A 26,465-nucleotide genomic window follows, 5' to 3' on the forward strand; every position below is an offset into this window, starting at 1 on the left:
GTGACAAGATTCTATAAGCCCGGGTTTTACACACGAACCTGTGAGATCCGATGCGCAGCAGATCGCTAACGATATAGTGACATCTTAGTTCACTTCCGTTTTGTGTTTCGATGGCGTTCTTAATTTGAATCTCCGTCTTAACTGCCCTAGGAGGCTCTCTAACTGTGGGCGATATCAGTTCTTGGAGGCTGGGGTTGAAGGGGTACGTTCTTCTCTGAAGAAGCTCAATACGTAATCGCTAGCGCATCGTACCTCATGCAGCCTTCCTCCCGTGCGACGCGTCGCCCCAGCGCGCGTACTCCGCGCCGTCGCGGCTCCAGCGATGCGCCGTCCGTCCAGGCCTCGCCCCCAGTTTCCGCTGCGTCCAACGAACCGTCGCTAACTGGCGAGACATCCCTGGAAGTGACGTTCTGCGCAGTGCAGCGCGTAGGCGGGCGCGCTTTCTTGCTGCTGTGCACGCGCTCCGACTGGCGCCTGTACCGCCTCGACGGTTTCAGTGCGGCTCGCGAGAGCTGCTCGCCCATACAGGTGAGTCTCTGAGACGTCGAACGCCGCCGCTCCCGTCGGAAAAGGCCCACTGGACGCTTCAACCTAACGCAATGTGTTTCTGCTCGATTCTAGCTTCTAATCGACCCGGAAAAGGACGCAGCGCGGCTCTGCGGCGTCCGCTTCTTCCGACTCTACGAGTTGCCGGCGTCGCTGGCTCTGGGGGCCCTTTTTGTGTCGGAGAGAAACCTCTCGCTGCCCTCGAGCGACGAGGAAGACGAAGACTTTGTAGCTGCCAATGCAGAGGACGACGACGGACGCGAAGACATCTCGGCGCTGGCGCTGGACGATCAGCGACTGCTGCATAAGTTTCCGCCGTCGCCGTCCCTTGTGCTGGACGTGCAGACCAACGCGGCGACGGCCGCCGTGCTCTGCGAGACTCGAGAGCTTTTCCTCTACGACCTGGCCACTTTCCAACTGCAGCAGACTATCGTCACAGCTTCTCCTGCGATTGCCCTTGGTGCCCGTTGGCTGGCGTACCCTGGATTCGCGCAGAGCGCTGAAGCAAGTCAAACAATTGGGCGGGAGCACGCCCTGTCAGGGGACAGCGACTCGGATTTTGACGACGTTCCTATTGAGGCGCTTGTGAATGGCGGGGTGGCTGTGGAAGCTCGTGATGCATCGCACAGCTCCTCTCCGTCGTACTCCGCCATCGATGTGGCACAGAACGTGGCTTCGGGACTGTACTACCTGTCGGAGGTCGGACGGGCTACCATTGCGCCGTACTTGTCGTCCTCGCCTGGCAAGCTGCCAAATGGAGCGCTCCACCACGACTCCCAGACGACGCCTTCTAGCCGTCGTAACTCTGGCCGATCTCGCAAGTCATCTCTGAGTAGTTCTACAGACACCCAACCGCAGAAGCCCCAACCTAGAGACGATGCGGGAGCCTCAGCGTCGAAGAAGCATCCCGGATGGGTGGTGGTGCTAGACCTGGTTACCAAGCGCGTGGTTGCCAATTTTCCATGCCATTCCACTGCATTGGTGAACCTGTCGATGGACGTCTCGGGATTGCTTCTAGCCACGAGCTCCACAAAGGGCCAGAACCTCCATGTTTACCGCTTATCGCCGCCGTTGCAGAGCGTAGTGAACAAAACTGGCGTGTCTGTGGTTGGATGTCATGGAACACTCCACCACCAGCTTGTGTACAAGCTGCAGCGTGGAATTACTCACGCGAGCATCCAGGACATCGCTTTCAGCCAGGATGGAAAATGGATCAACGTGACGTCAGCTCACGGCACAAGCCATCTGTACGCACTGCACCCCGAAGGAGCGCGCATAAGTGCCGATACTCACGCAAACACGGTCGAGAGTGCCGCCGACTCTGATGCTGACGGGCTTGGCCCAGGCTTTCCTCGGCGTGAAGTCAATGACTTTTACGCTGATTTCCGTACACTGGAGACGCGGACGCAGACCCAAGTCCTTCGGATCCGTCATGAGCTCAAAAACCTTACCATGTCAACTGTGACGCCCCACAAGCCCACGCCAGTTTCTTCAAAAGCGCGCACAAAGCGTTCGTCATCGTCTTCTTCGTCTTCGTCTATGTCGTCAACATCTTCATCGTCTTCTCCTCCGGGCTTTGCGTTCCACAGCCCACCAGCGACGAGTAGCACGCGGAGCAGCACTATTATGGAATCCGCACTAGATGCGTCGCAAGCGCTGCTTTCTCAACTCGCCACATCCGCGATGGACTTCGGGCACCAGCATTTCGAAAACGACATGGATGTAGCTTCTCGCCGTCGCCGGTTGCGTCAGCGTTTGTGCTGCCTGTTTGCGCCTGATGGGCTGAAGATGCTGATCTGTTGCGACTCCATTCTCAAATTGTACAGCATGGGAGTGACAGCTCTTTCGCAACACAAGGCAGACCATGCTCGCGCTACGTCGTCCGATCCAAAGACAAAGAATTCCAAGTCGTCGTTGTCATCGTTTGGATTTGAGGCAAGTGCGACCGAGCTCAAGTCATGGGACCTACTTTCGCCGAGTCGACGAAAGGCGGAGTCTCTTTCATCTGCAGTTGAAGACCACTCCATCTTAAGCCACAGTGGTGCCAATGGTGATGTCGGCTCCAAGAGCGAGCTGAGAACGTTTGCTCAGAGATCGCTCCCTCTGTGGGCACACCCGAAGGTTACCTTCAAAGCAATTGATGAGGACCACCCGGAAGGTCAAGTTCTTGAGGTGAAGCGGAAGGGGCCAAACCCAAGTCAAGATCTCAGCGCTAGCACCATGGCGATGGCTCCTGAGGGCTTTGCCAACGGCGACGAGCAACTGTTTGTGATGGAGATGGATTCGTACTTTGGCATTGGCGGCTCACCTGTATTTGATGGTCGTGGTGCTCGCCCTGCGACGCCAGAGGTTCCGCCGCCTTTAGATCTGGCCGCGAGCATTAATATGGCAATGTCGTCGTCATTATCAGAAACGCCGCCAAAGCCGATCCCTGAGGTGAAAAACACGATCTGCTTCCGACCAATCGACCAGAACTCACCGCCGAATACTAGCGGAGTGAAAAACGGTGCCGGGTCTTCCTACAAGGGCAAGAAGAAGAGAGGGAAAGCCCGCCGGGCTCCCACGCCACCGTCCTCGTCCGAAACGGAGGTCGAAGTTCTCGAAGAAGGCAGTACCACTGGCGGCCTAGCGTCACTGCAGTTTACGATGCAGGACATGTACTTCGCCGTGCCGGCTGAAGAAACCAGCGGTTGAGTGCACACGGAAGCTGACCTCCACACACATACACAAAAACCACTCCACAAGATCAACCAACACCTGCAAGGGTAGCCCAGAAAAGGAAGTATATACATCACCACAACAAGCCACGAGGTCAAGTAAGCAACAGAACAAACAAAAGGCTATCAATCACAAGTACATTAGCACCCGGTACACTTACTTGTCTGCAGGCGGCAGTTCCAGCCCATTTTCCTTGGGTTGTAGCATCAGCTCCACAATCTGCTCAACCTGCTTCCTCAACTCCAGGGTCACCTCCTCACGAGTCTGACCCACACGGCCAGCGAGCTCGACGTAGTATTTGAGCTTGGGCTCGGTTCCGCTCGTACGCAGCGTGGCAACGCATCCGTTGGCGAAAGTGTAGGTGATCATCTCGGTCGAGCTGCTCACGGGGAGCACCGCACGCTTGTCCGGCTGGGCGCTGTCGTAACCAGTCGTGAGATCGCGAACGTCGGTGATAGCGAAGTCGCCGCAGCTCTCCCAGTACTTGCCGCCGTTGCGCAGACGCTCGAAGATGACACGAATCTTGACCGGGTCGTAGCACTTGACGTAGTGGTTTTGCGTCACGAAGTGGCCGTAGCGCTCGTAAAGCGCGTTGAGGTGCTCGCCCACCGTCATTTGCTTGCTGGCTTCGAGCTGAACGGCCATTTCGGCGAACACAGCAGCGGCAACCACGCCATCCTTGTCCTTCACAAGGTCGCCGACGCAGAAGCCGATAGCCTCCTCGAAGGAGAACAACACGGTCTTGCCTGCTTCACGTAGTTCGGCGGTCTTGTTGCCCATCCACTTGAAACCAGTGAGAGTCTCCTCAAAGTTCAGGCCCTCGGTCTGCGCCACAGCACGCAGCATCTTCGATGACACGGTTGACGCGATGAAGTACAGCTGCTTGCGGTCGCAGCCCGGGTGCAGTCGCAGGTGCTGCTCAAGCTCCCAGTATCCCAGCAAGACGCCGATCTCATTGCCCGTGAAAATACGCCATCCGGATGCAGCGCTTGGGTCGCGCTCGGCCACAGCCAAACGATCAGCATCCGGGTCATTGGCCAAGATGAGTCTCGCTCCGTTGGCGTCAGCCGTCTCCATGGCAAGCTGAAGCGCTCCCTTGCCCTCCTCGGGATTGGGGAAGGCCACGGTGGGGAATTCAGGGTCAGGCAGAAGTTGAGCTTGCACCGGAACGTACTCCCTGTGTCCGAACGCGGCGAACGAGCGGCTCGTGAAGGCGTGGCCCACGCCATGCATGGCCGTGTAGGCGATCTTGAGCGTCGTGCTGGCGTTGGCTTCCGGGAAGCGGCACAGTCCTGCACGCGCCCGCTCGAAGTAGCGCTCGGTAAGCTCGTCCCTGGGGTTTTCAACCATGGTCGGGAACGCCTTCTTGAGCGCCTCGAGCGAGTCGTCGTACAGTCTCCAGGGCGCGAGATTGGCCAGGATCTCGTTGGCGATGCCCTCGTCATGAGGCGGGATGATCTGGCTGCCGTTGCTCCAGTACACCTTGTAGCCGTTGTCTTCCTTGGGGTTGTGCGAGGCCGTGACCATGACGCCTGCCGCACAGCCCTTCTGCTCGATGCAAAACGGCTGCAGCACAACAAACAACGTAAAGAAAACTTGTTAGACATGGCACAAACTGTATCACAACATCTCCCAGAACTCACCACCAACGGCGTGGCCACGAAGCCCTCGTAGAGATACACCTTAATGCCGTAGTGCACGCAGACGGCGGCCGTGAGCTCTGCGAATCGCTTGGAGCTCAGCGTTCCCTGCTGGCGGTGATCGTAGCCCAGCGCAACGCCCATAGACTTGGCGCGGGCTCCGAACTGCGTCGTCAGGTACTTGCAGATGCCCTGAGCGGCCTGAATCACCACCAGGTCGTTCATGGCTGCGGGCCCAGGACCCATGACGGCGCGCAGGCCGGCGGTGCCGAAGGCCACACGACTGCCGAAGAGCTCGCGGAGGCGCGCAAGGTCTTTGGCCGCCACGAGCTGCTGCACTTGCGTCTTGGTGCCGGCGTTCACGTCCCATTCCGCCCACTGCTGGGCCTCTGCCAGCCACTGCTCGTCTGTGCGTGCACTCATTTTGGTTGTCTTGCTGGCTGTCTTGCAAATGGAAAAGTGATCCTAGTGACGGTTAGCATTCACCTACTGCTTGGCCGTTTTTCATACTTGATGTTTGTAAAGAAGTGAAGATATGTCACATCGTACTTAGAAGGGACGACACAGTAAAACTTCAACTTTGCATCTTGTTGCCTTTATGGTCGACGAACATTGTTCGTACAGCACCACCGTCAAGTTCACACATACGCTACGATAAACTTACACCACAAGGGAGTCCACGAAGCGGTGTTTATTTGCTTATGTGCGTCGCTACTACTACAAAGTTAAGATGCAGAGGATACGTGGAGAAAAGAGAAGCCGTCTACGAGGAGAGCTCTCCCGTGACCGCCGCGCTCAGCCAGTCGATGCCTTCGAATAACCCCTCTCCGGTCGTTGCAACACAGGGCTGCACGTGCGTGGGGTTCTTGGTCACCTCCGACAGCTCCAGCCTCTCACGGAGCTCGTCCGCCGACAAGGCGTTGGGCTGGTCCTGCTTGTTGGCGTACACCAGCAGCTTGGTGTTGGCCAGCTCTTCTGCCTCGAAGATCAGGTGCAGAGCCTGCTTTGCTTCATCGATCCGCTCAATGTCGGCGGCGTCTACGACGAATATGACGGCGTCGTTGTTGAACAGGTAGTGCTGCCAGAGCGAACGGATCTTCTCCTGCCCCCCGATGTCCCAGGCCGTGAACTTGACGTTCTTGTACTGGAAGGTCTCGACGTTGAAGCCGACAGTCGGGATGGTAGTCACCAGGTCGCCCAGCTTGATCTTGTAGAGCATCGTGGTCTTGCCCGCAGCGTCCAGGCCGATGATCATGATGCGACTCTCGCGGTCGCCAAAGTATGAGACCAGGCTGTCGTAGAGAGCTTCAAGCGAGAAGGAGAACAAGTTGCCCATGGCTGAAGAGTGTTGCTGGCTCAGGGGTGAATTGGAAAGTGGAGAAGGCGATAACCATATCATGGGATGCAGCTTCACTATTTGAAGCCTTGCGAGTGAAGTTGCAGTGGCATGACATGTGCTGCTGTGATTGGTGGAATTGATCCAATCGCAGCGCAGCAAAAACGGAAAGTTCCGCTTCAACTTGCCTTTTTTCCCGCTATGACTCGTAGCTCTTGGTTGTGGGCCACTGGTAGGCTACCAGCGATAGCTGCTGAGAAGACTCGCTGAGCAAAAGACCGAGCATGAGCAGACCTACTGCGAATGAAGAGATTGAGCACAACGCGGCCATCGGCACCAGGAAACCCATGCTGTCAGTGGTGGCCACGGTGGGGCCTTTTGGTCATGCAACGATCAGGAACCAGTAGCTGATCATCGAGAATAGCGCCTCCTGGCCAACCAAGGTCCTCCACTAACTATCTTGTTGCAGTCTGCCATCGAAGTAGCTTAGGCCATCGATAATGTAAATCTGACCAGGCCCTCATGCAAGTGTGGGTCCTGTTTACCACCTCGGTTGCAATAGCTCCAACCTAACAACTCCCACCAAAACCTTGACAAAACTGTCTCCCTCATTAAGTTACAAGCCATCGTCGCGCCTCTATTAGTTGGCGGCGACGCCGTTCTGCTCTCTCTGTTGCTGCTTCTTGCGCTGCAGCTGCAGCTTCCTCTTGAGGTTCTTGGCCTTCTTTTTGGCCGCTTCCTCCCGCAGTTTGTCCACTAGCTCGTCCTGCGCTGTGCGCTTACGCTTCCTGTCGTCTGTCTTGGCCACCTGCGTTTTGTAGCGCACGAGCTCCAGCTCCTCCTCGTCCTGAGCCTCGTCCTGCGCGGCCTGCGCCTCCTTCTCCGCCTTGGCTGCCTCCTCGGCGCGACTACCGCGAGGCTTACGCAGTAGTTTGCGCTTCATCTCTCGCTCCTGCTCCGTCAGCGTCACGTCCGCGTTGGCGGCGCCGGGCCGCGTGAGGCTCGGCAGACTCGTGACAGCGGACGACGGACGGTACAGCGTCACAGGCCGGCGATGCGTCTGCGCCACATGCTGTTGAGTATCCTCCTGCTCCTGGTCGTCACCGCCCAGCAGCCAGGAGCCCACGACGTCCAGCGCGTTCGACTGGAACGCCACGCCTTCGTCGTCGCTGCCCATAGCTTGTATTAAGCTGCTGCGTCCACTGAGTGGCTACACTCTCATGTCACCCAATCACATCACTTATTTTATTTCAGCCAATCGCCTGTCGGTCCTGCCGTTGGTTGGCTGGGGCGTTCCTATTCACCCGCCAGTTCATTGGGGCCCTCACTCTTTGATCTCCACTCCAGCAAGTCAAAGCACTCTTCAGTCACCATGGGTCGTATGCACTCTCACGGCAAGGGCATGAGCAAGTCTGCTCGCCCGTACAAGCGCTCGCCGCCTTCGTGGCTCAAGGTCACTTCCGAGGACGTGGAGGACCACATCTGCAAGTTCGCCAAGAAGGGCCTGACCCCGTCGCAGATCGGCGTCATCCTGCGTGACTCGCACGGCATTGCCCAGGTCAAGAGCGTGACCGGCTCCAAGGTGCTGCGTCTTCTCAAGAAGAACGGTGCGTCTCGCAAAATTTGCCTTTGTCCTGCGCAGGATGAATCGCATCCTCATCCTGCGCGGCAATTCATTATCCCGTTCTGTTGGCTGACGTAATCTGTTCTATTCTTGGCGTGCTATTTTCGTCGTGCTCGGTATCACCTGACGCTGACGGATCCGATGGCTCTGCCTCTCCGTGTTGACGTGGGGGTACGCGGGTGTGTTTTCGACCAATATCAGGCCTCGCCCCCGAGCTGCCGGAGGACCTGTACATGCTTATCAAGAAGGCTGTGGCTGTCCGCAAACACCTGGAGCGTAACCGTCAGGACAAGGACTCCAAGTTCCGCCTCATTCTGATCGAGTCGCGTATCCACCGCCTCGCTCGTTACTACCGCAAGAACCGCAAGCTCTCGCCCAACTGGAAGTACGAGTCGGCCACGGCCTCGACGCTGGTGGCTTAAGCCTGCAGGCTGCAAAAGCTTCTTGCTAGCGTGACCGCAATACAATGTGTCCAATTGCTGGATTGATCACGTCGTGTCCTGTTCGTTGATCCTTTGTCTCAATCTAGCTCTGTCCACCATTGTCCTCCGCGTCTCTTTAATCTTGCTGAGACAGTCTCTGTCCAGGTGGACACTCAGCGTCTTGGCCACGATCGTCTCCCCGCAGTCGTCCCACGGACACGTGATCAGTCGGTTGACGCACTCCTTGTGGCAGTGCAACGTCAGCAAGCGCCTCTGCACCCGCTCGGGGCAGTTCAAGACGCACTCGACCAGCTCGCGCTTGTCGTGGAACCGCCGCACGAGCTCGTCCCGCAGCAAGTGGCGCTCGCACTTAGTGCGCAGGTGCTCGCTCTCGTCGCTCAAGCGGAACACTTGGTCGCAGCCGACCTCTTTGCACACCACCATGCGGTGCACACACTCGGCTCGGTGGTGGCTCTCGAGGTGGCGAGACGCGACCACCTGCTCGCAGTGCTGGCGACACGGCACCACCTCCAGCTCCCGGTCGCGCGCGCGTTGCGCCAGCAGCTTGAGCTTCTGGTTCACCACGCAGCACGTCTGGTCGCGCAGAGACGGCGTTGGAGGAAGGCCGAAGCGCTTGCGCACCTGCGGCGAGTCGTACGTGACCCAGTTCGTCTCCAAGCAGGCGGAGCGAGGCAGCTTCAACGACATGTCGTCCACCAGGTCGCCCAGGCCTTCCTCGAACGTCCAGTAGCCGAGCAAACTTTTGCACTTGGCGACGTGCAGGATGGACGCAGCGGTCTGCCGGATCTGCTCAATGGTGCGGCTCTCCTTCCAGTAGCGCACTTCGTGGATGAAGCCTTGGAACGACTCGGACTTGTCCTTGGAGCCGATTCTGCTCATGGGCAGGTCGAACACCCCGCGCCGGGTGGTCCTGAGCTCGCCGTTGAGGAAGAGGCTGAGCTCTTTCGCTCCGGCCGAGAACACGACGTGGTTCCAGCGGTTGCGCTCTAGTCGGACTTGAAAGTTCACGTCCCGCGCTGCCTTGGCGCCCGATGGGCGGTAAAATATGACCTCACCTTTGGGCCCGGCGACGAGAGAGATGACATTCTTCGTCGACGACGCGATAATGTGGCGCCCGCAGCGCTCCAGGAGCTGCGTCGACTTGTTCTCGGACACCAGTGCCAATTTTGCGTCCACGTTAGCGATTTCACGTTCGTATCTCCGTTGCAACCGTGAAGAATCTGCATCCTCAGGATCCAGCGCTTCCAACGAGACCTGGAACTCATTGCGCTTCTTTAGCAGCTTGTTCTGCTCCGCAGCTTTGCGTTGACGCTCTGCTTTCTGCTCCTTGCTAGGATTGCCAGACGAGAGTTGTTTCGCCCAAGCCTCCAAGTCACTTAGCACTGCACGATCAGCAGCAGGCAACAACTGCACTAGCAGCATTCTTTCCTGCAAAAACTGCGCAGTTTGATCGGCGACGGCGGTTAACAATGCCTGCTTGGCTTCTTCGTCCGGCACATCAGCGTCCAGAACTCGTTTAGCCTCGACAATGTTGGCCTCGATCCAGCCTCGAGCCAACGCGACCTCCTTCCGAGTTGCTAGCAACCCGCTTTCAGCTTCGTTGAAGTCTTCCGCCAACTGCTTGGCTGCATTCGACATGTCCTCGCCCGAGAGGTGCGCTCCTTGCGCTCTGTCACTGGCTTTACGCTTGCGCTTCTGCTTCAACTCCTTGAGTTTCTTCTTACAGGCGTCGGACTTGGCTTGCCACTGCTCATTTTCCAGTGTGTTGACAGCAACCGTCTCCATCAACTCCAAGCTGCTTCTGTGGAGCGACAAGATTTCTTCCTCGGCATCCACCATCCACACGTAGTACTCTGCTGTCCAAGGTGGCGACAGATCCCAAGACGATTGCGACGAAGCTTGGTTCTTGCTGTTGTTGATCGCGATGTACGCGTTGCCTCCCGTTTTGAACTGAAGCATGCTGCGGTCCTTTGAGAGCGACAGGAAGTCCTCGTGCAAGTGGCGATCTCGCCATCGAAGACGAGCTTTACAGCCATGAGCAACATTCTTGCAAGGCACAACGCGGCTGACACACTCGTCTCGAAAATGGCGATCGAGATACCGTAGTCGAACCACGACTCCACACTCGGGGCACGTCACTGGGGAGTTCTTTTCACGAGCTCTCGCCGCAAGCGTATTCCGTTCTACCGTCACGACACAGTCAGTACGCATGTGCTCGTCAAATTTGCCCACTGGAACCCACTCCTTGCATCCGTTGACAGCATTCGGACATGGTCGCTCGCGTTCCGAGCATTCGTCTTCCTGGTGATCAAGCAGCTTGCGCTTCTTCACCATTTGCTGGCACCAGCCACACACGATTTCCTCGTTCACCAGGAGCGCGTCGGCGGCGATGTGTCTTCGACGCTCAGTCACGACGCATTCCTTTGCCTCATGTGCTTCTTGCTCCTCCTGTGGGAACTTCATCTCGCAGCCCCACTCTGCAAAGCGACATGGTACTTGACGCCTCACGCACATGTACAGCTGGTGGCTTTGCAAGTAGCGTTTCCTGATGAGGAAGCGCGTTTCGTGGCATAACTCGCACTCGACTGGGGTATCTCCATCGTCTCGATCACGAAGCAGTTTTCTCGAGTGTCGGGTGAAATGACAATCGCGTTGCTCGTGAAGGTCGCGGTTCGAAGCTTGGAACAACTGCGTACATCCAGGCCGAATGCAACGAATGAGTCTGAGAGAGCACTCGTGCTGCCGGTGGAATCGCTCATCTGCGGGTCGTATCTCCTCGCCGCAGTCGCATAGTATCAGATCCGTGAACGAGTCGCAACCTGGTTCATCACGTTAGACCAGTCAAAGAGCCCTCGAAACTCTGGCACACGTACAGTTGTTCGCTGACGGGTTGTGGTGCTTCAGGTTAGAAGAACCCAAAGGTTTGAGGCGCACTGAAGGTTGACTTGTGCTTTTGCTTAGCAATTTATTACGCTGCACGTTCACTTGCTCCAGCGCTCTTGCTAGCTCCAGTCTGCCAATACAAGTTATAGTCAAGGGCAATCGAGAACAAGGACGCCATCAAGTTTGCAGACTCAATATACTTACATATCTGCTTGCAGTGATTGTGTGGCTCTTGAAGGACTGACAGCCGATGCAGGATACGCAGGGACCAGCTTTGGGATGCGTGCTGGCACGAATTCTACGCGCGGCTCGACCTCAACCGACATCCTGGTACCTGACTCAATAGCTTGGGGACCTGTCGACGTAGCACTCGCTTCATTAGCCATCCCCGGGACGCGCTCAACTCGTCTCAATCGAAGACCAGCGTGGAAACCCCGTGAACTATTTTTTCTGCTTCACATCAACGCAGTTAATACCCAATGAGCAAACTCTATCTGCGGCGCATTAATCCGAAAGTATTCAGGGACACGCGAAGCAGGCAGCAGCATCTCTATTAGAGGTACAGCGACACATCAGGACCCCGTCCAAAAAGCTGGTTCCACGATGGCGGGAACGCAAACGGAAGCATCGGAGGCGCTGGTGAGGGGTCAGCAGCCAGTTGCTTGGGTAGAATACGCAGAGAACGGACAAGCTGCGTTGCCATAGCCGCAGCGTCGGGAACATTGTTGCCCTCGGCACACGGCATCACCCATGCGATGAACGGCAACTTCTGCTCATCGCACTGCGCATGCAACAACGGAGCGAGGCCAGCACCACGGATCGGAGCCCACTGGTCGGCAGACGAAGAAGGCGCCTCCGACGCTTCTTGGGCACCCTCGGCAGAGGTTGAGGTTGTCAGGCCCTCGAAACGACTCAAAAAGGCTTCGTCCAGTTGGGCGGCATCAGCTGAGAAGATGGTACGGATCGGGCGACTGCAAACAAACAAACCATCCGTCAGTAGGCATCCACACACCAGAAAATTAACTTCTCGAGCTCCCACCTCATCATGTTGGGGTCGTGACGCAGCATGTCGTCGCATCCAGCCACCACTCCGAGCGTTGCCACCTTGCTGGTCACCGCCCAGTCCACCAGCTCTCGAATAAAGGTTTGCGCACGTCCCTACAGCACAAACAGCCAAACCACACCTCGTTCAGTCCAGGTCTAAAATATTAATTCTCGAGTCAACCTCGTACCGGCAGCACCGGAGCCCGTTGCTGGATGATCGTGATCTTCTTCTCCTTGCTCTGGTACACTGTAAATGTCCAAAACGTCAACTCGGTGCCCTCCAACAACTCCAACTCTGCAGCCACACACCCTCCAGATTCAGACACAGCGACTGAGGCTGCTGCGTGGCAAAGGCGGCGCCACCAGCGATGGGGGGAGCCGCCTCGCTGAGCAAGTGGCCCACGCGCGTGAGCTGCACGTCCTGATTCAGGTCCAGATCGAGGTTTTGGTCAGTCTACTGGGCCAATTAAGGCCGGAACAGCGCGGCTGAAGGTAGCACTCCACGTACAAAAGCTTTTCCATTCTGCAGTAACGTGTTGATCAGCAGATCAAGCGTCAGTTGGCCCAGATTCGCGTTCGAGACGGCCGGCTGAACAGAGGACAGATACACAAACTTTGTAAGAAGATTGAGGAAGCGATACGAGGCTGGTGGAGGTGCAACTTGGATGAGGAGAAGACAATGGATCTGGGGAAGAGATTAAACCTACCAGGAGCACCGTGTGGTTGGCGAAGAGCGCGGCACAAGTGGCGGCGTCGGCAGCACTTGCCGCATCTTCCGGGTAGAACTCCATCATAAAAGTGGGATATGCTGACGTTTGTATTGGGAGGAATGCGAGACTGTGATTGGCTGATTGGTTGGTACACTGTACCGTGCAATTATAGTGCTGCAGTGCCACGCTACATGCACTTCACCTTTACCTTTACCGTAAACTTACTTGGCAGTGTTCACCAGAGGCTGCTCTGCATACTTTCGCTGTCCGACCATCTAAAGTTTCCGCCACATGCCGATGCACGCACCTCAACTGCTGTCGCTTACTTTTCATGTCTTCAGTTTTGCGTCCAAGATGTCGAGTGGCGTCTTGCCTGTCACTGGCTGAGGTTGGGAGCCCCATTAGACGGTTCGAGCAGATGCCCCGCTCTTCTCGCAGTACCATACTACCTTTAGCGATTCACGTACCGTTCACCAGCTGCGCGCTAACTTATCCTATCTGGCAGAGGCACCCAACTTCGCAGAGCAAAACGCCCTGATGCCATTTACGAAAATACTCCGTACTGGAGTTGGGACGCCGCGAGGAGCGTAGAGATTGTAGCGGCCAGGTGTCCACTCGTGTAGTTCCCACAGCAAGGGCAACCGCTTCCTCACCCAAGCACATATACCATGAGAGGGCTTCTCCGGAGGTTTCACCGCGCGCCGTCGTCGAAAGCAAAAGGGTTGCAAGAAACCAATGCCACCGCCACCTCCAGTGCAGACGCCCCGCAATGGTCAAGCGGACGCCGAAGCAAGTTCCGCCTATCCAGCTCTACAGGCTCCGACGTCGTGCACAAGGCTTTCGTTCGGGCGATCAAACCGGTCTGCGAGTCGCCCGAGACGCCAACGCGCAGTCGAAAGCGCGATCGGCTCAAGAACTACCTCTCGCGTCGACGGGAACGTGAAACCAAGAGCAAAGATGCAAAGCCGTACCTGTGGCCCGCCATACTATCGGCCGACAAGGAGGAATTGCGGTCTTCCGATGACACGGAGGACGGCGACGTGTACATGCTCGACTACCAGGACGATTCGGACTCGGACGAAGACGAGGACAGCTACGTGACCCCACCGGTGGCCATCCCAGAAATGTACCGGAGACAGGACAGATTGGGCGGCGTCACGGTGGCCGGCGCACGCGTGCTCTTCACGTACGCAGGATTCAAGCGGCAGCAAATGCTGGTAAGCAAGCTTCAATCTGTTCCGGAAAATGGCGAGCTGCTCGCCCCCATGGGTCTGCACCGCGAGTACATCGTCATTGGAGCCTTTTGACTTCAGCAGCAACGACCCCTGTTAGCAAGCCTAGAGGTAGCTTGTAGTTGTTATGAAGCGTTGACCAGCGTGCAAATGTATCTGCTTTCCGTGTCCTTCCGCTTGAAATCGTTGCTGCGGGATGTAGTTAGGTCTATTTCATGCCTTTAGCTGGCTATGACGAGCGAGCACTTGCTTGTCGTGCAGATTGGATTTCGTATGAGGCGTCATCGCTGGCGAAGTGACAAGCTGAACCGGCAAACGGGCAGAACGCGCACCCCGCGAAACTCGGCTTCGGCTCGAAATCTCCATTGCGAAGCCCCGACACGACCTCAACAATGATGTCTTCGGCTTCTTGCGCTGCTTGCTCCGAGAAGTGGACGAAGCCCTTGTCGTCGTTTCCTGCCCTGCTTATCCTTTTCCTTCTCGTCTTGGTGGGACCACTGCTGGGCTCAGAGTAGTTGCCGCCGATCAGCTGCAGCTTCGCTCCGTACGGTGCTTCACCAAAGACCTGGCGAAAAGCGTACATGTACATTTTGAGCTGCAGACTCTCCTCTGCTAGCTTGCGCATATTGCGCTCGGCGCCCCCCATGTTTGACTTGAACTCCTTGATCACGACGGAAGACCCGTCACCACCGAGTCTCGACACACGATCAATGCGGTCCCAGACGCCCCGCAACTCGACATTCGCCTCGGGGACGTAAAAAGAAAACTCCTGCTCCACGTGGAGGATCTCCTGCAATTCTAAGTCGCCGTGGTGAGTCTCGATGAAATCCCACAGCGCCATCATCCCGCGCTCGAGCAGGAACGAGGCCTGCTCCTTGGAAGAAAAGAGTCCATACCCGTCGCCAGCCCAAGCACGCATGAAAGTCTCTTCTCCTTCGACAGCTGCGAGCGTCTTGGCTTCCTTCGTCAGGCCGCCGTTCCGCTGAGCACTGGCAAGCGACTTTGCAAACGCAGCGACGCCTTCATGCAACGCGCGTCCAAACATCATGGAAGTGGACACGTCGCCATCTAGCTTCATCACACGACTCAAGTAATATCTGTGTGGGCAGCCCAGGTACTCCGAGATCTGTGAGTATGACAGGTGTGGCGGGTCGTACGACGTCTTCTTCACTGGCGAGAGAGAACTGCTCACTTTCAGCTGTTTAACGAGCGTTGTCGCTTCACCTTGCTGATCCAGGCCAGCTTGAATATCACCACCACTCTTCCTTGTTGGGGAAGCATCCGCAGAGAGCGACCGCTTCTCGTGATGTAGCAGTGGCAGGAAGATGCGGCTCACTAACGAACGCATGATCTCCATTAGCCAGAAAGGCGATGCCTCAGCAAACTGGGGTGCAGTCTCATGATGGGCGGCCGGACTTGTCAACGGTTTTCTGTTTGGTGCAATTTGAGGTGATGGAGATACGTTGCTCGTTCCACCTCGAGTGTTACTTCCTTTTGAGGCTGCTGCTGGTTGGTCTCCTTCATGCCAGATCGGCTGAAAAGTGCGACTCAAGATCTCACGTTTAGATGCTGAGGTAGCGGCAAGCTCCGCAAATGACAGCACCACCTCATCATATACCCCCAGCGTTAAGGCCCCGTACGCTAGCTGCTCACACTCCCCGAGGTGTTCGGTACGCGTCTGCACGGGGAATGGCTCGCTCAGCAGATCATACGGAAGTGGGAGAGTTAGACGCTTCATCCGTCCTGGGAATTTGCTATCGCGCATTGACATCAGCACCAGCACATGCTTGGAGACCTCTTCTTTGTTGCTCACTGAGGCCGCAAGTGACTCGAGCGAGTACGCTGTCAACGGAAGCACGCGGATGCCCGCTTCTTCCGTGGTCGTCTTGGGTCCTGTACCGGTGGCTTCCGGTGAAACTTCGTCCCGCGCCGCCGACGAAGTCAAGTTGGTCTCCCGCAGCTGCAGCAAGTATGGCGCTACGAACGTCACTTGGGCGTTTTCCACTATGTTTTGCGCAGTCTCGAGTTCTTGTAGGAAATCTGCTAGCACTAAAGACGCGCGCTCCTGTTCAGGGGAGTTCGGGCTCCGCAGCGATTCTAATCTGCCAGTTTCCTCCAAGAAACTCTGGACAATCTCGATAGCGGACAAGTTATGGCACTCAGCTTGCAGGCGCTTGATGACTTTAACAAATGACGCTGCTGTTTCCAATCCAGTCTCGAGTTGAGAAGACACCGCCTGCGGTAGTTCCTGACGCTCATTTTCTTTTTGTTGTAGCGAGGTACCAAGAGACTGGCCCCGATTCTCAACAAACGCCTCGATCACCGAAAGCAGGCCCGCGTGGCTTCGGTGCTCTTTCTCCATGATCCACGAGAGCAACTCCGCCGGAAATCCAAAGAAATCTGATCGTAGAACATTGTACAGGTGACGCGAGTCACTCGGATAGCACAGCGCACACAGCAGCGAGTAGACTGCATTGACTCCAGGCTCGTCAAAAAGGTGGATGGGTGTGCCGCTGGAGCTAGTTGCAGAAAGTCGAGTACCATCCACGTGGACCGGAAGCCCCTGCTTCTTGAACGCCAGTGTGACCCGATGCACGTCTGCATATGAGGGGCACAATACAGTAGCTCGTGTAGCTCCATCGTGCTTCAGGCAGTCAGCTAGATATGCACCGACACTTTTCTCCTCTGCCTCGGAGACACCAAAACGCCAGCATTTGAGTGGAACCGGCGAGAGAATGCCGTCACTCGACCCAGCACTTCGTGTCAAGATCTGTCGCGCGAACGCCTGCATCTTTGCTCGCTTCTCGACATTCTCACCTTTCGTCATGAAACCCACCCGAGTCACGCCACGCGTACGAGTTGTATGGGCTGCCGTCTCCATCAACTGGCGCTCTAACATCTGCGTTCGAGGGCACTCGTCGTCTTCGAGCAGCACACGACTGAAGCTGGCACTGGACTGCACGCTCGGTTGGCCGCACAAATGCCCCACGAGCCTCGCCATGGCCGGCGTCATCCTCTGCACGTCGTCCAGCACCACATCGGTGTACTCTCGCAGCACCGACCCACTAAACTGCTTCCCCGTAGCATCCTGCGCTGCATCAGCTGCTGGCTGCACGCCGCACATCATCAGCACGTCCATCACCAGTCCGTCCCAGGACGTGGCGTTGTGCTGTATCAGCAGCTGCTGGTACGCCGCGTACTTGTCCGCCAGGTCCCGAGGCACCTGCTCACCACCTGCATCTGCGACGACCATGTACTGCTCCGGTGTGACGCCCTCACTCTCCAGCAGCCGGAAGAGCTGCAGCAAGTCTTGCGCCCCTTTGCGGCGCTGCAGCGTCGACGTGGCCGCCAATTGCGACGCGCCTGGTCGCTCCAGGCCGTCGTGCAGCAGCAGCGCCGCCAGTTGGGCACGACCGAAGACGCGGCGTTCGCGGCCGCTCTCGCGCAGTAGCAACTGGCAGAACTCGCGCACGCCGAAGACGCCGTGGCCGATTCGCTCCAGCTCAAAGGCGGGTGAGTCTCGCTCCAGCGCCGCGCGTGTAGCCGAGTCAAACGCAGAGCTCCCCGTGAGCAATAGGACGCGGCGCTGCGGCTGCTGTAGGAGCCACCGCACGTGCTCCAGGGCCTGGAGGTTGGGCTCAGTGGTGACGAAACTTTGGTGATCGATATTGGAGCTGCCAGAGCGAGTTGAGATGGCCGACCTGGATATATCAGAAGAGGAGACACTACAGAACAAGCGGCGAGTGTAGCCACGCCATGGACAGCGCTGCCGCAGGAGAACCGCGCGCCTCAGCGACCGCGCTGCGACGTCCACCTGCCGAGCCATTTTGTGTGAAAATGGGTACAGACCCTCGTCTATTCCTATCGAAGCGGTTATTACTATTGAGGGGTATTTGCTTCACCTTGCCTTTCCCACTCCACGAGCTTCGTGGTTCGGTGCTTGGTATTCCACAAGTCATGCATCCAGAGGTACTGTGCCGGGTACTCCAAGACCACTTTCTCCAGCTTCGAAGCGTATGTCTGCACGAGTGCGGTCACGTCTTGCTTCGAGTCGATGTTCGCTGTAGAAATCTTCATTGGAGACTCACGACAAGGTTAGAGAGGAGGCCATACCAAAGGATTCCTTGCAGATGGACTTACCGGTCGCAACACAAGTCTGAAGGGCTTCTCAGTCGAATCGGACGTCTCGTAGTAGCGCTTGTTGTGCAGCACAGCAGCAAACCAGAGCGTCGCCCCTGTCTCCGCGTGCAATCGCGCCGCGCCTGTCGCCAAACGAGTAGGCTGGCCAAGGAAAGTCACGTCCGCGCGCGTGTGCTCGCTGTTGCAGCGCTGGTCTGCCACGAGTCCGACCAGTTGTGCTGCATTGCCGTCCGAATTGGGGCGCTGTAGCACGTCTCGAAGCAGCCCGTAGCACTTCTTGTCCTACGTGCCAATAGCAACAGACCAGTTACTAAGCTGTCCATCGACACCTAATGAGCTGGAAGCGAACTACACGCACCGCGATCAACCGCCGATCAGGTGCCTGTCGAATCGAGGCCACAAGGTCGTCCAGCGAGCCATCATGCAGAGGGCGATACACAATCCACTGTGTCTGAATGGGCAATGCTGGACGCGCTAATGCCGTCGGCAGGATCTCCCAGAAGCCTGCAAGCCCGTGCATCACAACAGCCATTAGCACCACCGACTAGCACAGACATCGATTGAATAGCGCACCAATGTGGCCGGTGGTGATAATCGCATGAGACGGCGCCTCCTCTTCAGCCAGCAGCGTTCTCATGAACTCCAGCGACGTCCGTGAGTCCTCGTCCTGCGAGATCAGCGTCTGCGGACTTGGCAGACCATCAAGACGAAGCATCCAGAGCAATGATAGCGCCGCGTACGTATACGAGTCGCGCGCGACGCGATGCACGTCATCGTACGGGAGTCCCGCCACGATTCGATCCAACACCACGCGACGACGCAGCCGAACAACTTGAACGCCATTCACACACGTCCCATACCTGTTAGAAACCGCTGGAGTGGTCTCCGCTGCCGCGCCAACGCACCATAATAGAAAACGCCTCCGAGAGTCCTCGCCGCAACCAAGAGCATCCGGTCTGGAAGTCCCCGCACTAGCAGCTGTAAGCCCCGAACGACCCACGATGCCCAGCTTGCTGAGAGACCTCTTCGCCATGGTGGCGTCGCCCTCGCAGGCCGCCAAGCGCTCACTGCAGCCTCCATCCGCTCGCCGCTCGTCCGCCAATCAGAATGTGGCGACCAGCGTCGCTCCCCTCGCGGACTTGTCCATACACCGCCGATCCAGCACCCGCGTGATCTCCGAATGCGAGCAAGAACAGGCCAAGATGGACACCTTCGTCTTCTTCACCATGCTGTGGTAGATTCCTGTCGACCAGAAACTGCTACAAGTAGTACATTAATATAAATGACGGGGCGTTCGACCCTCAGTCTCTTTGCCTCTCCTTTGAGCGGCGACAGACTCGTGTAATTACAGATGAACAACCTGCTTGCTTTTGAGCCTGACAACGTACTCTCCTCTTCAAGGGGGGGGGGGGGGGGGGGGGGGGGGGGGGGGGGGGGGGGGCAAGTTGAAGTGACCGGCTAGATTTGTAAAATCTGAAAATGAAATGCAGTACAGTGACCCCCTTCTGAAAAGACCGTGAGCCAGAACTCAGCTCGCATCAAGAGAAACCCCGCGTCATGCCCCTGAGAGGCTCGGCGTAAACCAGCCCGATCCGCTCACGGAGTGTGCGCACCCCAAGCAATAGTCCAAGGCCATGTACCATGTGGCTGAGATGGTGCGCGACGCGCGACGCGACATGGCGGAGCGGCCCGACGGCGGCTTCGTGTGGAGCACGCTGTCGACCTTCACGCCCTTCCCGTTCCTGCTGGCGCTGGGCGGCCAGATCTCCAGCAGTCTCGTGCGGCGCGCGCCCGACCTCGTTAAGCGGGCGGCTGGCGCCACGCGCGACTGCGTCGTGGACGCCGCCACGCACACGCACACACGCGTGGTGGAGCTGCGCCTCACATGCACGCGCACGGGCCAGCGGCTCTTTTACCGCGTCAAGATGACGGTGGAGACCGCGCGGCTGCCGGCGCCGCTGGCGCCGCTGCAGAACCACGTGGCCGTGCCGCTGCTGCGGGGCGTCGAGGGCGTCGCGCAGTTCGTGACGAGCGAGGAGTTGCCGGAGCTCTACTTCGTGGCCAAGAATTCGATGCGCCGCAGCTTCTTCCTGCGCCACGTGGTGCTGCCGCCTCTGGGCGCGGCCGAGAGCGTCGTGCAGTACGTCGTCATCTTCCCCAGCCACGTCGTGTTCCCGTCGCGCGCAGAGATCGAGGACCGAACCGACCTGTTCTTGGAGGGCAGCACTACGCGCGTGCAGGCGCTGGTGGAGCACTTGTACTCGGCCACGGAGGTGCTGGACCAGCATTTAAGTATGGTGCAGTGGAACATCCTCGGACGGGGCCCGTACGAGTCACTGAGCCCCGCGCGACGCAATGAAGTGATCCGGTCCGTGCACCAGAGGATGCGCATCATTGCGTCGCACTACAAGCTGTTCGAGTTCCTGGCCACGATCAAGCTGCAGAACGAGATGCTCTACGGAGACTTGCAGCGCGAGTTCCCGGGTGTCGGTGGCGTGCCGCTCACAACGCAGCAGGTAGCGGCGAACGAAACGCTCACTGCTGAGCTCGCGGAACAGGACGCAAACGCCTTCCCCATTTGGTTCTACAAGAAGAGTGACATCACCAGTGGCAACGGACAGGTCTTGCCCAGCGGCTTGAACGGACGCACGAAATCGACTTCAGACATAGCCAGCACAGCGAGCTCAGGCCAGTCTAACCAGTCGAGCTCAACCTCCGGCACTGCTGGTGGATCTGGTGGCTGGATCGAGTTCCCAGCCCACGAAAGCCGCCGTCTTGAGCGCAAATTCCGGTGGTATCAGCAGCAGAAGAGCAAGATTCCGGGTCCGGTGAGACCATCCAGCGTCGTTCTGGTCGACGAAGGCCGCCATGAAGTGGATTTGGACAGCATGTGTATGACGCCCGTGTACTGGCCAGCGCTGGAGGAGATCGTCGTGTGCCGTTCTCGCTGGGTCTACGCTCAGCGCAATTACGGCCTAGCCCCGTATAACCCGGAGGCAGCAGTCGTTTTGGAAAACGCGTTTGTGTACTACCTGGGTCTGTATCCACTGGAGAAGCAGCGCCTCATGGACATCGAGGCCCAGAAACCACGTGGGTTCTTCAGTTCTCGCGCCAGTCTGAGCGAGGCCGTTTTGGCAGCTCGCGTAGAGAAGGACTGCACGCTCAGCATTCCGGTTGAAGGCCACCTAGTTGAGTTCAAGGGTGCTCAAGATATCATGCAGTACAAGCGTTTACTGGCGGGCACCACGCCATTCACGAGCAAGCGTCGCGTGTATCGCGGAGATCCTCGCGTGCGTGCTGATCCCGCCACGCTGAAGCTGTGGAAGGATGCTATGGTGTGTGAACCAACTTCGGGCAAGCCTCTCGTGGACACTGAGGATGATAACGATATCGAAGAGGAGATTGAGCATCTTGTGCTCATCGTACACGGTATCGGCGACGCACTCAAGACGCTCGATTTTGTCAATGTCGTGACGTTACGCTCCATCATTGATTGCTCCACGACACTGCGAGAGCTAAACCGTGAGGCTCTTCGCTCGGCACACTTCGTGCACATGGGCGGCGAGGATACTGAAGCGGAAACGAAAGATGATCCTTCCTCACGCCAACCCCGCGTGGAGTTCTTGCCCATCGAGTGGCACTCGAAGCTGCACATGGAGGGTCTGGACCAGCTCATTCGCGACGTGACACTTCCGGCCATCCCCAAGCTTCGTGAGCTGGCCAACGACACTGTTCTGGATGTACTCTTCTTCATGTCGCCACTCTTCCATCAGGTCATTTTGGACGAAGTGGCCAAGGAAATGAACCGCGTGTTCACGTTGTTCCAGTCACGCCATCCTGACTGGATGGAGTCGAGCGCCTCCGGATCGAAGCGCAAGAAAGTCTCAATCATCGCCCACTCGCTTGGGTCCATTATTTGCTTTGACATTTTGAACCACCAGCAGGTGTACACGCAGCAATCGCAGACCACGCCTTGCACGGATGACGAAGGCAGCAGTGACGAAGAAGACGAGAAAGTAGTAGCTGCGGCGGAGAACATCAATGAAGGCAAGGGCGCGAGCAGCACGAGCAGTGACGACGATGCCGTTGAGAATGTCGAGGCGAATGGAGTGTCGCTGGACAACGTGTTTGGCTTCGACTCGGCCCTTTTGAGTACGAAGATCAAGCGGCGCTCCAGGTCCATGTCCGAGATGTCAAACTCTAACGGAACGTGGAGGAGCTCTCCACGCGCGTGGCACCAGGACAGCACCGAGCAGGAAAAGCAGAAATCAGGACGACGCGCGTCCCCCAGGGCAGCAACCAGCCGCCGTACGAACCGGAAGAAGTCCCCTTGCCACAAGAAGCAAGCACCTAAAAAGGCAAAAAGTGCGAAGAAGCACAAGGTCCCTGCTACCCCAACTGGAGGCAGCACTACTGTGCCGTTGGTGCCCAAGCTTGCGTTTGACGTGGAGGACCTGTTCTGCTTCGGGTCACCAGTGGGGCTGTTTCTCAATGTGCGTGGCCAGAAGCTGGACCGTGACTTCCAGCTGCCGCGCTGCCGACGAGTGTTCAACATCTACCACCCGTACGACCCGGTGGCCTATCGCATCGAGCCCATTCTGAACCCGGCGCGTGCTCACTCGAAGGCTGCGATCATCCGCACGTTCGAGGGCAAGCTGCGCTTTCAGTACCAGCTGCGGAATTCGTTCCGTGCGATGTGGGCATCCCTTCGCCATTGGCGCCGCGATTTCGAACACCAAGTACTAGCTGGCGCGCACAGCGTGGGGCTGGTCGAAAGCCCCGCATCAATGACGCCGCTGTCGGACGCGCTGGCCGTCGTGGCGCAGCCATACCAACAGCAACGGCGTCCGGACGACGTCCAAGAAGAGAAGCAGAGAGAGGAGCGTGAGGGCGACGCCAGCACAGAGAACGTTGCGGTGTTCGGCAGATTGTGCCAAGGGCTCCCCATCGACTACTCGCTCCAGGAGAACGAGATCGAGATCGCAAACGAGTATTTATTCGCCCTGACGGCGCACGTCATCTACTGGAGCAACCGCGACGCGAGTTTGTTTGTGGCGCAGAAGCTCATCCTGGAACCGGCCAGCGAGAACTGGCCCAACAGCGAGCAAGACGCGGCAGCTGAGCTTCCGATGACCGGTGTTGGAGAAGGCGAGCAGACCAGCAACGGAATAGTTAGTGAGCGTGCAGGCGACGAGAAGCAGCTGCATGAGAAAGAGGAGGCGACGGCGTCGTCGGAGGTGTCCTCGGGCTCGGATGGCGGGTTCAAAGTGTCGCTGCGCCGGAGAAGGCGCGTCGACGCTGCACCGTAGAAGCCCACCACGAAAGAAAATATGGTAAGTAATAAAGGTAACGTTAGCTCATGTTCTCGAGGGCAACGTGTTGCAGCATTACATGTTGAAGCTGGCAGATCGATCCGACGGTGCGTTCAAGCGCGCGCGATCCTGGAAGCAGTTGCAGCCGGCAGCACAAGACAAGTCCGTTGCCGTAAGCCTCAGCTGTCGCTTGCACAGCGTGCAGGCTGCGCAGACGCATCATCATATGCGTGTCCAGCGCGATTCCACCGAGTTGCCGTCAAGGAATTGTGCCGCGCCTTCCACGCATCAAGCTGCAAATCCGATTCTGTGCGAGCGCTTCAGTCCCAAGTTCAGATGGCGAGCGCTCTGAAGTTGTGATTGCGAGCGCTGGACGTTTGCGCCGCTTTCACGGCGTGATTCGCGCCGTAAAGCACGCGAGCCATGGCGGCCGAGCACGGAGAATATCCTCCGGATGGGGCTTCAACAGATCGGCTTGAGGAGGAGTTTGAAGCCACCTTAGCCCGGCTGCGCTAAGCAGGTCAGCGCATCAAGCCTGCACTCGCGCGCAGCAGCCACAAATGGCTGGCGGCGCTCGCCGTGTTCGCCGTCGTATGTACAGTCGCCGAGAGCGCTGGCGAAGGATTTGCGCTCGCCGTGACGTAGAGGCCGGGCTGCGTCGGCCGGAGGGAGTACTGTTTACACCAAACTTTGTCCACAAAACACCAAAAGTGTACCACCCGCACCCTTGAAAACCAGCTGGCACCGACCGATACCTAATAGCCACCCGATATTGGGGTGACAACACCGCAATATGGCGACCTGCACTTTAGCCCTGAGACCAGCACCAGACAATATAATTTTGACCAATCCATGGTGCCCCTTCCACCTGAATTACAACCAGTAATTTACTGGAGGTGGGCCACCTCCCTTGTCCACGATCATTTAGCAACCCTCCCCCCCCCCCCCCCCAGTCCTCCATGGTTTTCCGTCACCCTTGGCAGCTACTCGCGTCTGCAATGCCGCAAATTGAGGCCGACGGCCTGTTGGATGGCTTCAAGAAGTTCCGAGTGAAGAAGAGCGATGTTACCCAGTGCTACATATGCATGCACCCCGATCCGCATCCGATGCGAGTGCAACGTCTAACCTGCGCGTGCAAGGCGTGCATGAACGTGACGACCACTTCAGTATGCCCATGGAGAGCTCGAGTCATGACGTGTCAGAAGAAACTTTTGGTAACGATTGAGGAGGCATACGCCCATGCTACCCCGGCTCGCACCCCTCGCAAGCCTGTGTTGACTCAGGCGATGAAGACAGTAGTTATGGATTGGTCTGCTCAAGGCCTCAAGCCCAAACGCATTTGGAACGCACTTGTCCAGCGCTTCAACCTGAACGAGACCTCGGCACCAACTCTCGCCACAGTGCAGCGCTTTGCGCATCACCACGTTGCGGGGAGGCTTGGCGGTAGCGACCTCCGCGAAACCGTACGCAACAAGGTTCAAGAAACCTTTTTCACTGGCCAGGAGGAAGAGTCTGCAGCGTTCACGTTCACAAAGCATACAGATGCGAACGGAAATCCTGTAATTGGCAACGGTAGTGACGCTGATCCCTTTGTCGTCGGAGTCAGCGCTAAAAAACTTCTGCGTCGCGCGGATCGGGATCCTACGTCGTTTGTTCTTCACGTCGACGCCACCTACAAGCTCACCCAAGTAGGCTACCCCGTCATCGTCGTAGGAATTTCGGATCGCGCAAGGCGCTTCCATCTCTTAGCGGTGTTCATTGTTTCACAGCAGCAACAAGACCAGCACACTGAAGTCCTCCAGTTACTTCGCCAAGTGTTCAGTGATGTGGTGGGCAAGCCTCTCAGGATTCGTTACGTGATGGGTGATGCAGACGCAGCACAATGGAACGCTGTTGAAGAAGTGTTCGGAGGAGACTGTGCGTACATTTACCTTATGTGCTACTTTCATGTGGCCAAGAAGATTTTTGAGAAAACGCGGTCGATGGCGTGCAACCTTGCAGAATCTGTAATGGCAGACATCCATGACTTGCATTTCACGACAAGTGACGCAGCCTTCCACGATAAGCTTGCTCTGGTGCAAGAAAGCTGGGCCAAAAACAAGGACCTCGCAGCTTTCTCAAAGTATTTTTCCAAGGTATGGCTGAACCAACGCTTTTGGCGATGGCAGTGCTTCCACACACCCAGCGGTTACGCAACCACCAACAATCCTTGTGAGACATACAACGCTGCAATTAAAAGAGACATCACGTTGCGCCGCAAGATGAAGGTAGGTGCTCTCATCCCACTGCTTCGGACCCTATGTGAGAGCGAAAGTGTGGCGGCCAAGACGTTTACAGCCACCTGTGAGCCTGAAGCCAGACTTGTGCGTCGAGTCAGAGCGATGACTCGGGCAGATTTACTGTCGGTGCATTCTACCTCAAGAACAAGCATCCAATTCATACTGTCAGACGATTCTGAGGACCCGTCGTGTGACGTTGTTCGTGTTTTGAGTCGTCCCTCTCCTCGTGTTTATGACGAGACAAGGCGCAAGACGGTAGAAGATCTACCCATCTCCTCGCAGTTGAATAAGCTTACAGCTAACATGGAGACACGGGGAATGCCTGCGTCGGGCTGGCCTGTAGATATGCAATCCAGGTCGTGTCCTTGCAATTTCTGGAACAAGTACGGATCTTGCATCCACACGCTGTATGCATTGGAGCGTCACGGCGCTACGGACATTCTAGGAAGAGAGACGCTTGTAAACCGCGGCGCAAAAGCGCGCAGATGTGCAGTTGGGAGTGCTGGTCGACCGCGCAACATTGGCCAGGCGCTAGAGAGAGAGTAGGGATGACTATGT

At 57.3% G+C, this 26,465-nt stretch overlaps 12 protein-coding genes across 12 annotated transcripts; 5 read left to right on the forward strand and 7 right to left on the reverse strand.

The window, feature by feature from the left end:
- Positions 1 to 255: 255 nt before the first annotated feature.
- KRP23_13780 (Autophagy-related protein 18f) lies at positions 256 to 3,240 on the forward strand (the record flags this gene model as incomplete). The annotated part of the gene is made up of 2 exons (XM_067884535.1): positions 256 to 528; positions 622 to 3,240. The coding sequence occupies 2 exons, from the start codon at positions 256 to 258 to the stop codon at positions 3,238 to 3,240; spliced, it is 2,892 nt and encodes a 963-aa protein (XP_067737934.1).
- A 180-nt stretch (positions 3,241 to 3,420) lies between these two features.
- On the reverse strand, positions 3,421 to 5,327 carry KRP23_13781 (Phosphoglucomutase-2; the record flags this gene model as incomplete). Its single annotated transcript, XM_067884536.1, has 2 exons — positions 3,421 to 4,830; positions 4,908 to 5,327. 2 exons carry the CDS (start codon positions 5,325 to 5,327, stop codon positions 3,421 to 3,423), a joined length of 1,830 nt encoding a protein of 609 aa, XP_067737935.1.
- Positions 5,328 to 5,667: 340 nt separating this feature from the next.
- Positions 5,668 to 6,240, reverse strand: KRP23_13782 (ADP-ribosylation factor; the record flags this gene model as incomplete). Its single annotated transcript, XM_067884537.1, has 1 exon — positions 5,668 to 6,240. The coding sequence occupies one exon, from the start codon at positions 6,238 to 6,240 to the stop codon at positions 5,668 to 5,670; it is 573 nt and encodes a 190-aa protein (XP_067737936.1).
- Positions 6,241 to 6,880: 640 nt separating this feature from the next.
- KRP23_13783 (uncharacterized protein) lies at positions 6,881 to 7,417 on the reverse strand (the record flags this gene model as incomplete). Its single annotated transcript, XM_067884538.1, has 1 exon — positions 6,881 to 7,417. The coding sequence occupies one exon, from the start codon at positions 7,415 to 7,417 to the stop codon at positions 6,881 to 6,883; it is 537 nt and encodes a 178-aa protein (XP_067737937.1).
- A 195-nt stretch (positions 7,418 to 7,612) lies between these two features.
- KRP23_13784 (40S ribosomal protein S13) lies at positions 7,613 to 8,286 on the forward strand (the record flags this gene model as incomplete). The annotated part of the gene is made up of 2 exons (XM_067884539.1): positions 7,613 to 7,847; positions 8,066 to 8,286. 2 exons carry the CDS (start codon positions 7,613 to 7,615, stop codon positions 8,284 to 8,286), a joined length of 456 nt encoding a protein of 151 aa, XP_067737938.1.
- A 66-nt stretch (positions 8,287 to 8,352) lies between these two features.
- KRP23_13785 (uncharacterized protein) lies at positions 8,353 to 10,770 on the reverse strand (the record flags this gene model as incomplete). The annotated part of the gene is made up of 1 exon (XM_067884540.1): positions 8,353 to 10,770. The coding sequence occupies one exon, from the start codon at positions 10,768 to 10,770 to the stop codon at positions 8,353 to 8,355; it is 2,418 nt and encodes an 805-aa protein (XP_067737939.1).
- Positions 10,771 to 11,743: 973 nt separating this feature from the next.
- KRP23_13786 (Proteasome assembly chaperone 2) lies at positions 11,744 to 13,028 on the reverse strand (the record flags this gene model as incomplete). The annotated part of the gene is made up of 6 exons (XM_067884541.1): positions 11,744 to 12,161; positions 12,230 to 12,348; positions 12,423 to 12,481; positions 12,544 to 12,655; positions 12,743 to 12,823; positions 12,942 to 13,028. The coding sequence occupies 6 exons, from the start codon at positions 13,026 to 13,028 to the stop codon at positions 11,744 to 11,746; spliced, it is 876 nt and encodes a 291-aa protein (XP_067737940.1).
- Positions 13,029 to 13,612: 584 nt separating this feature from the next.
- KRP23_13787 (uncharacterized protein) lies at positions 13,613 to 14,251 on the forward strand (the record flags this gene model as incomplete). Its single annotated transcript, XM_067884543.1, has 1 exon — positions 13,613 to 14,251. One exon carries the CDS (start codon positions 13,613 to 13,615, stop codon positions 14,249 to 14,251), a length of 639 nt encoding a protein of 212 aa, XP_067737941.1.
- Positions 14,252 to 14,405: 154 nt separating this feature from the next.
- On the reverse strand, positions 14,406 to 18,002 carry KRP23_13788 (uncharacterized protein; the record flags this gene model as incomplete). The annotated part of the gene is made up of 1 exon (XM_067884544.1): positions 14,406 to 18,002. One exon carries the CDS (start codon positions 18,000 to 18,002, stop codon positions 14,406 to 14,408), a length of 3,597 nt encoding a protein of 1,198 aa, XP_067737942.1.
- Positions 18,003 to 18,055: 53 nt separating this feature from the next.
- KRP23_13789 (uncharacterized protein) lies at positions 18,056 to 19,267 on the reverse strand (the record flags this gene model as incomplete). The annotated part of the gene is made up of 5 exons (XM_067884545.1): positions 18,056 to 18,247; positions 18,317 to 18,598; positions 18,675 to 18,820; positions 18,890 to 19,147; positions 19,222 to 19,267. The coding sequence occupies 5 exons, from the start codon at positions 19,265 to 19,267 to the stop codon at positions 18,056 to 18,058; spliced, it is 924 nt and encodes a 307-aa protein (XP_067737943.1).
- A 50-nt stretch (positions 19,268 to 19,317) lies between these two features.
- On the forward strand, positions 19,318 to 19,554 carry KRP23_13790 (uncharacterized protein; the record flags this gene model as incomplete). The annotated part of the gene is made up of 1 exon (XM_067884546.1): positions 19,318 to 19,554. One exon carries the CDS (start codon positions 19,318 to 19,320, stop codon positions 19,552 to 19,554), a length of 237 nt encoding a protein of 78 aa, XP_067737944.1.
- A 396-nt stretch (positions 19,555 to 19,950) lies between these two features.
- KRP23_13791 (Phospholipase DDHD2) lies at positions 19,951 to 23,625 on the forward strand (the record flags this gene model as incomplete). The annotated part of the gene is made up of 1 exon (XM_067884547.1): positions 19,951 to 23,625. The coding sequence occupies one exon, from the start codon at positions 19,951 to 19,953 to the stop codon at positions 23,623 to 23,625; it is 3,675 nt and encodes a 1,224-aa protein (XP_067737945.1).
- Positions 23,626 to 26,465: the final 2,840 nt, after the last annotated feature.

This window comes from Phytophthora ramorum (genome assembly GCF_020800215.1).
Source record: "Phytophthora ramorum isolate Pr-102 chromosome Unknown Phyram_PR-102_s0019, whole genome shotgun sequence".
Taxonomy (NCBI): domain Eukaryota; phylum Oomycota; class Peronosporomycetes; order Peronosporales; family Peronosporaceae; genus Phytophthora; species Phytophthora ramorum.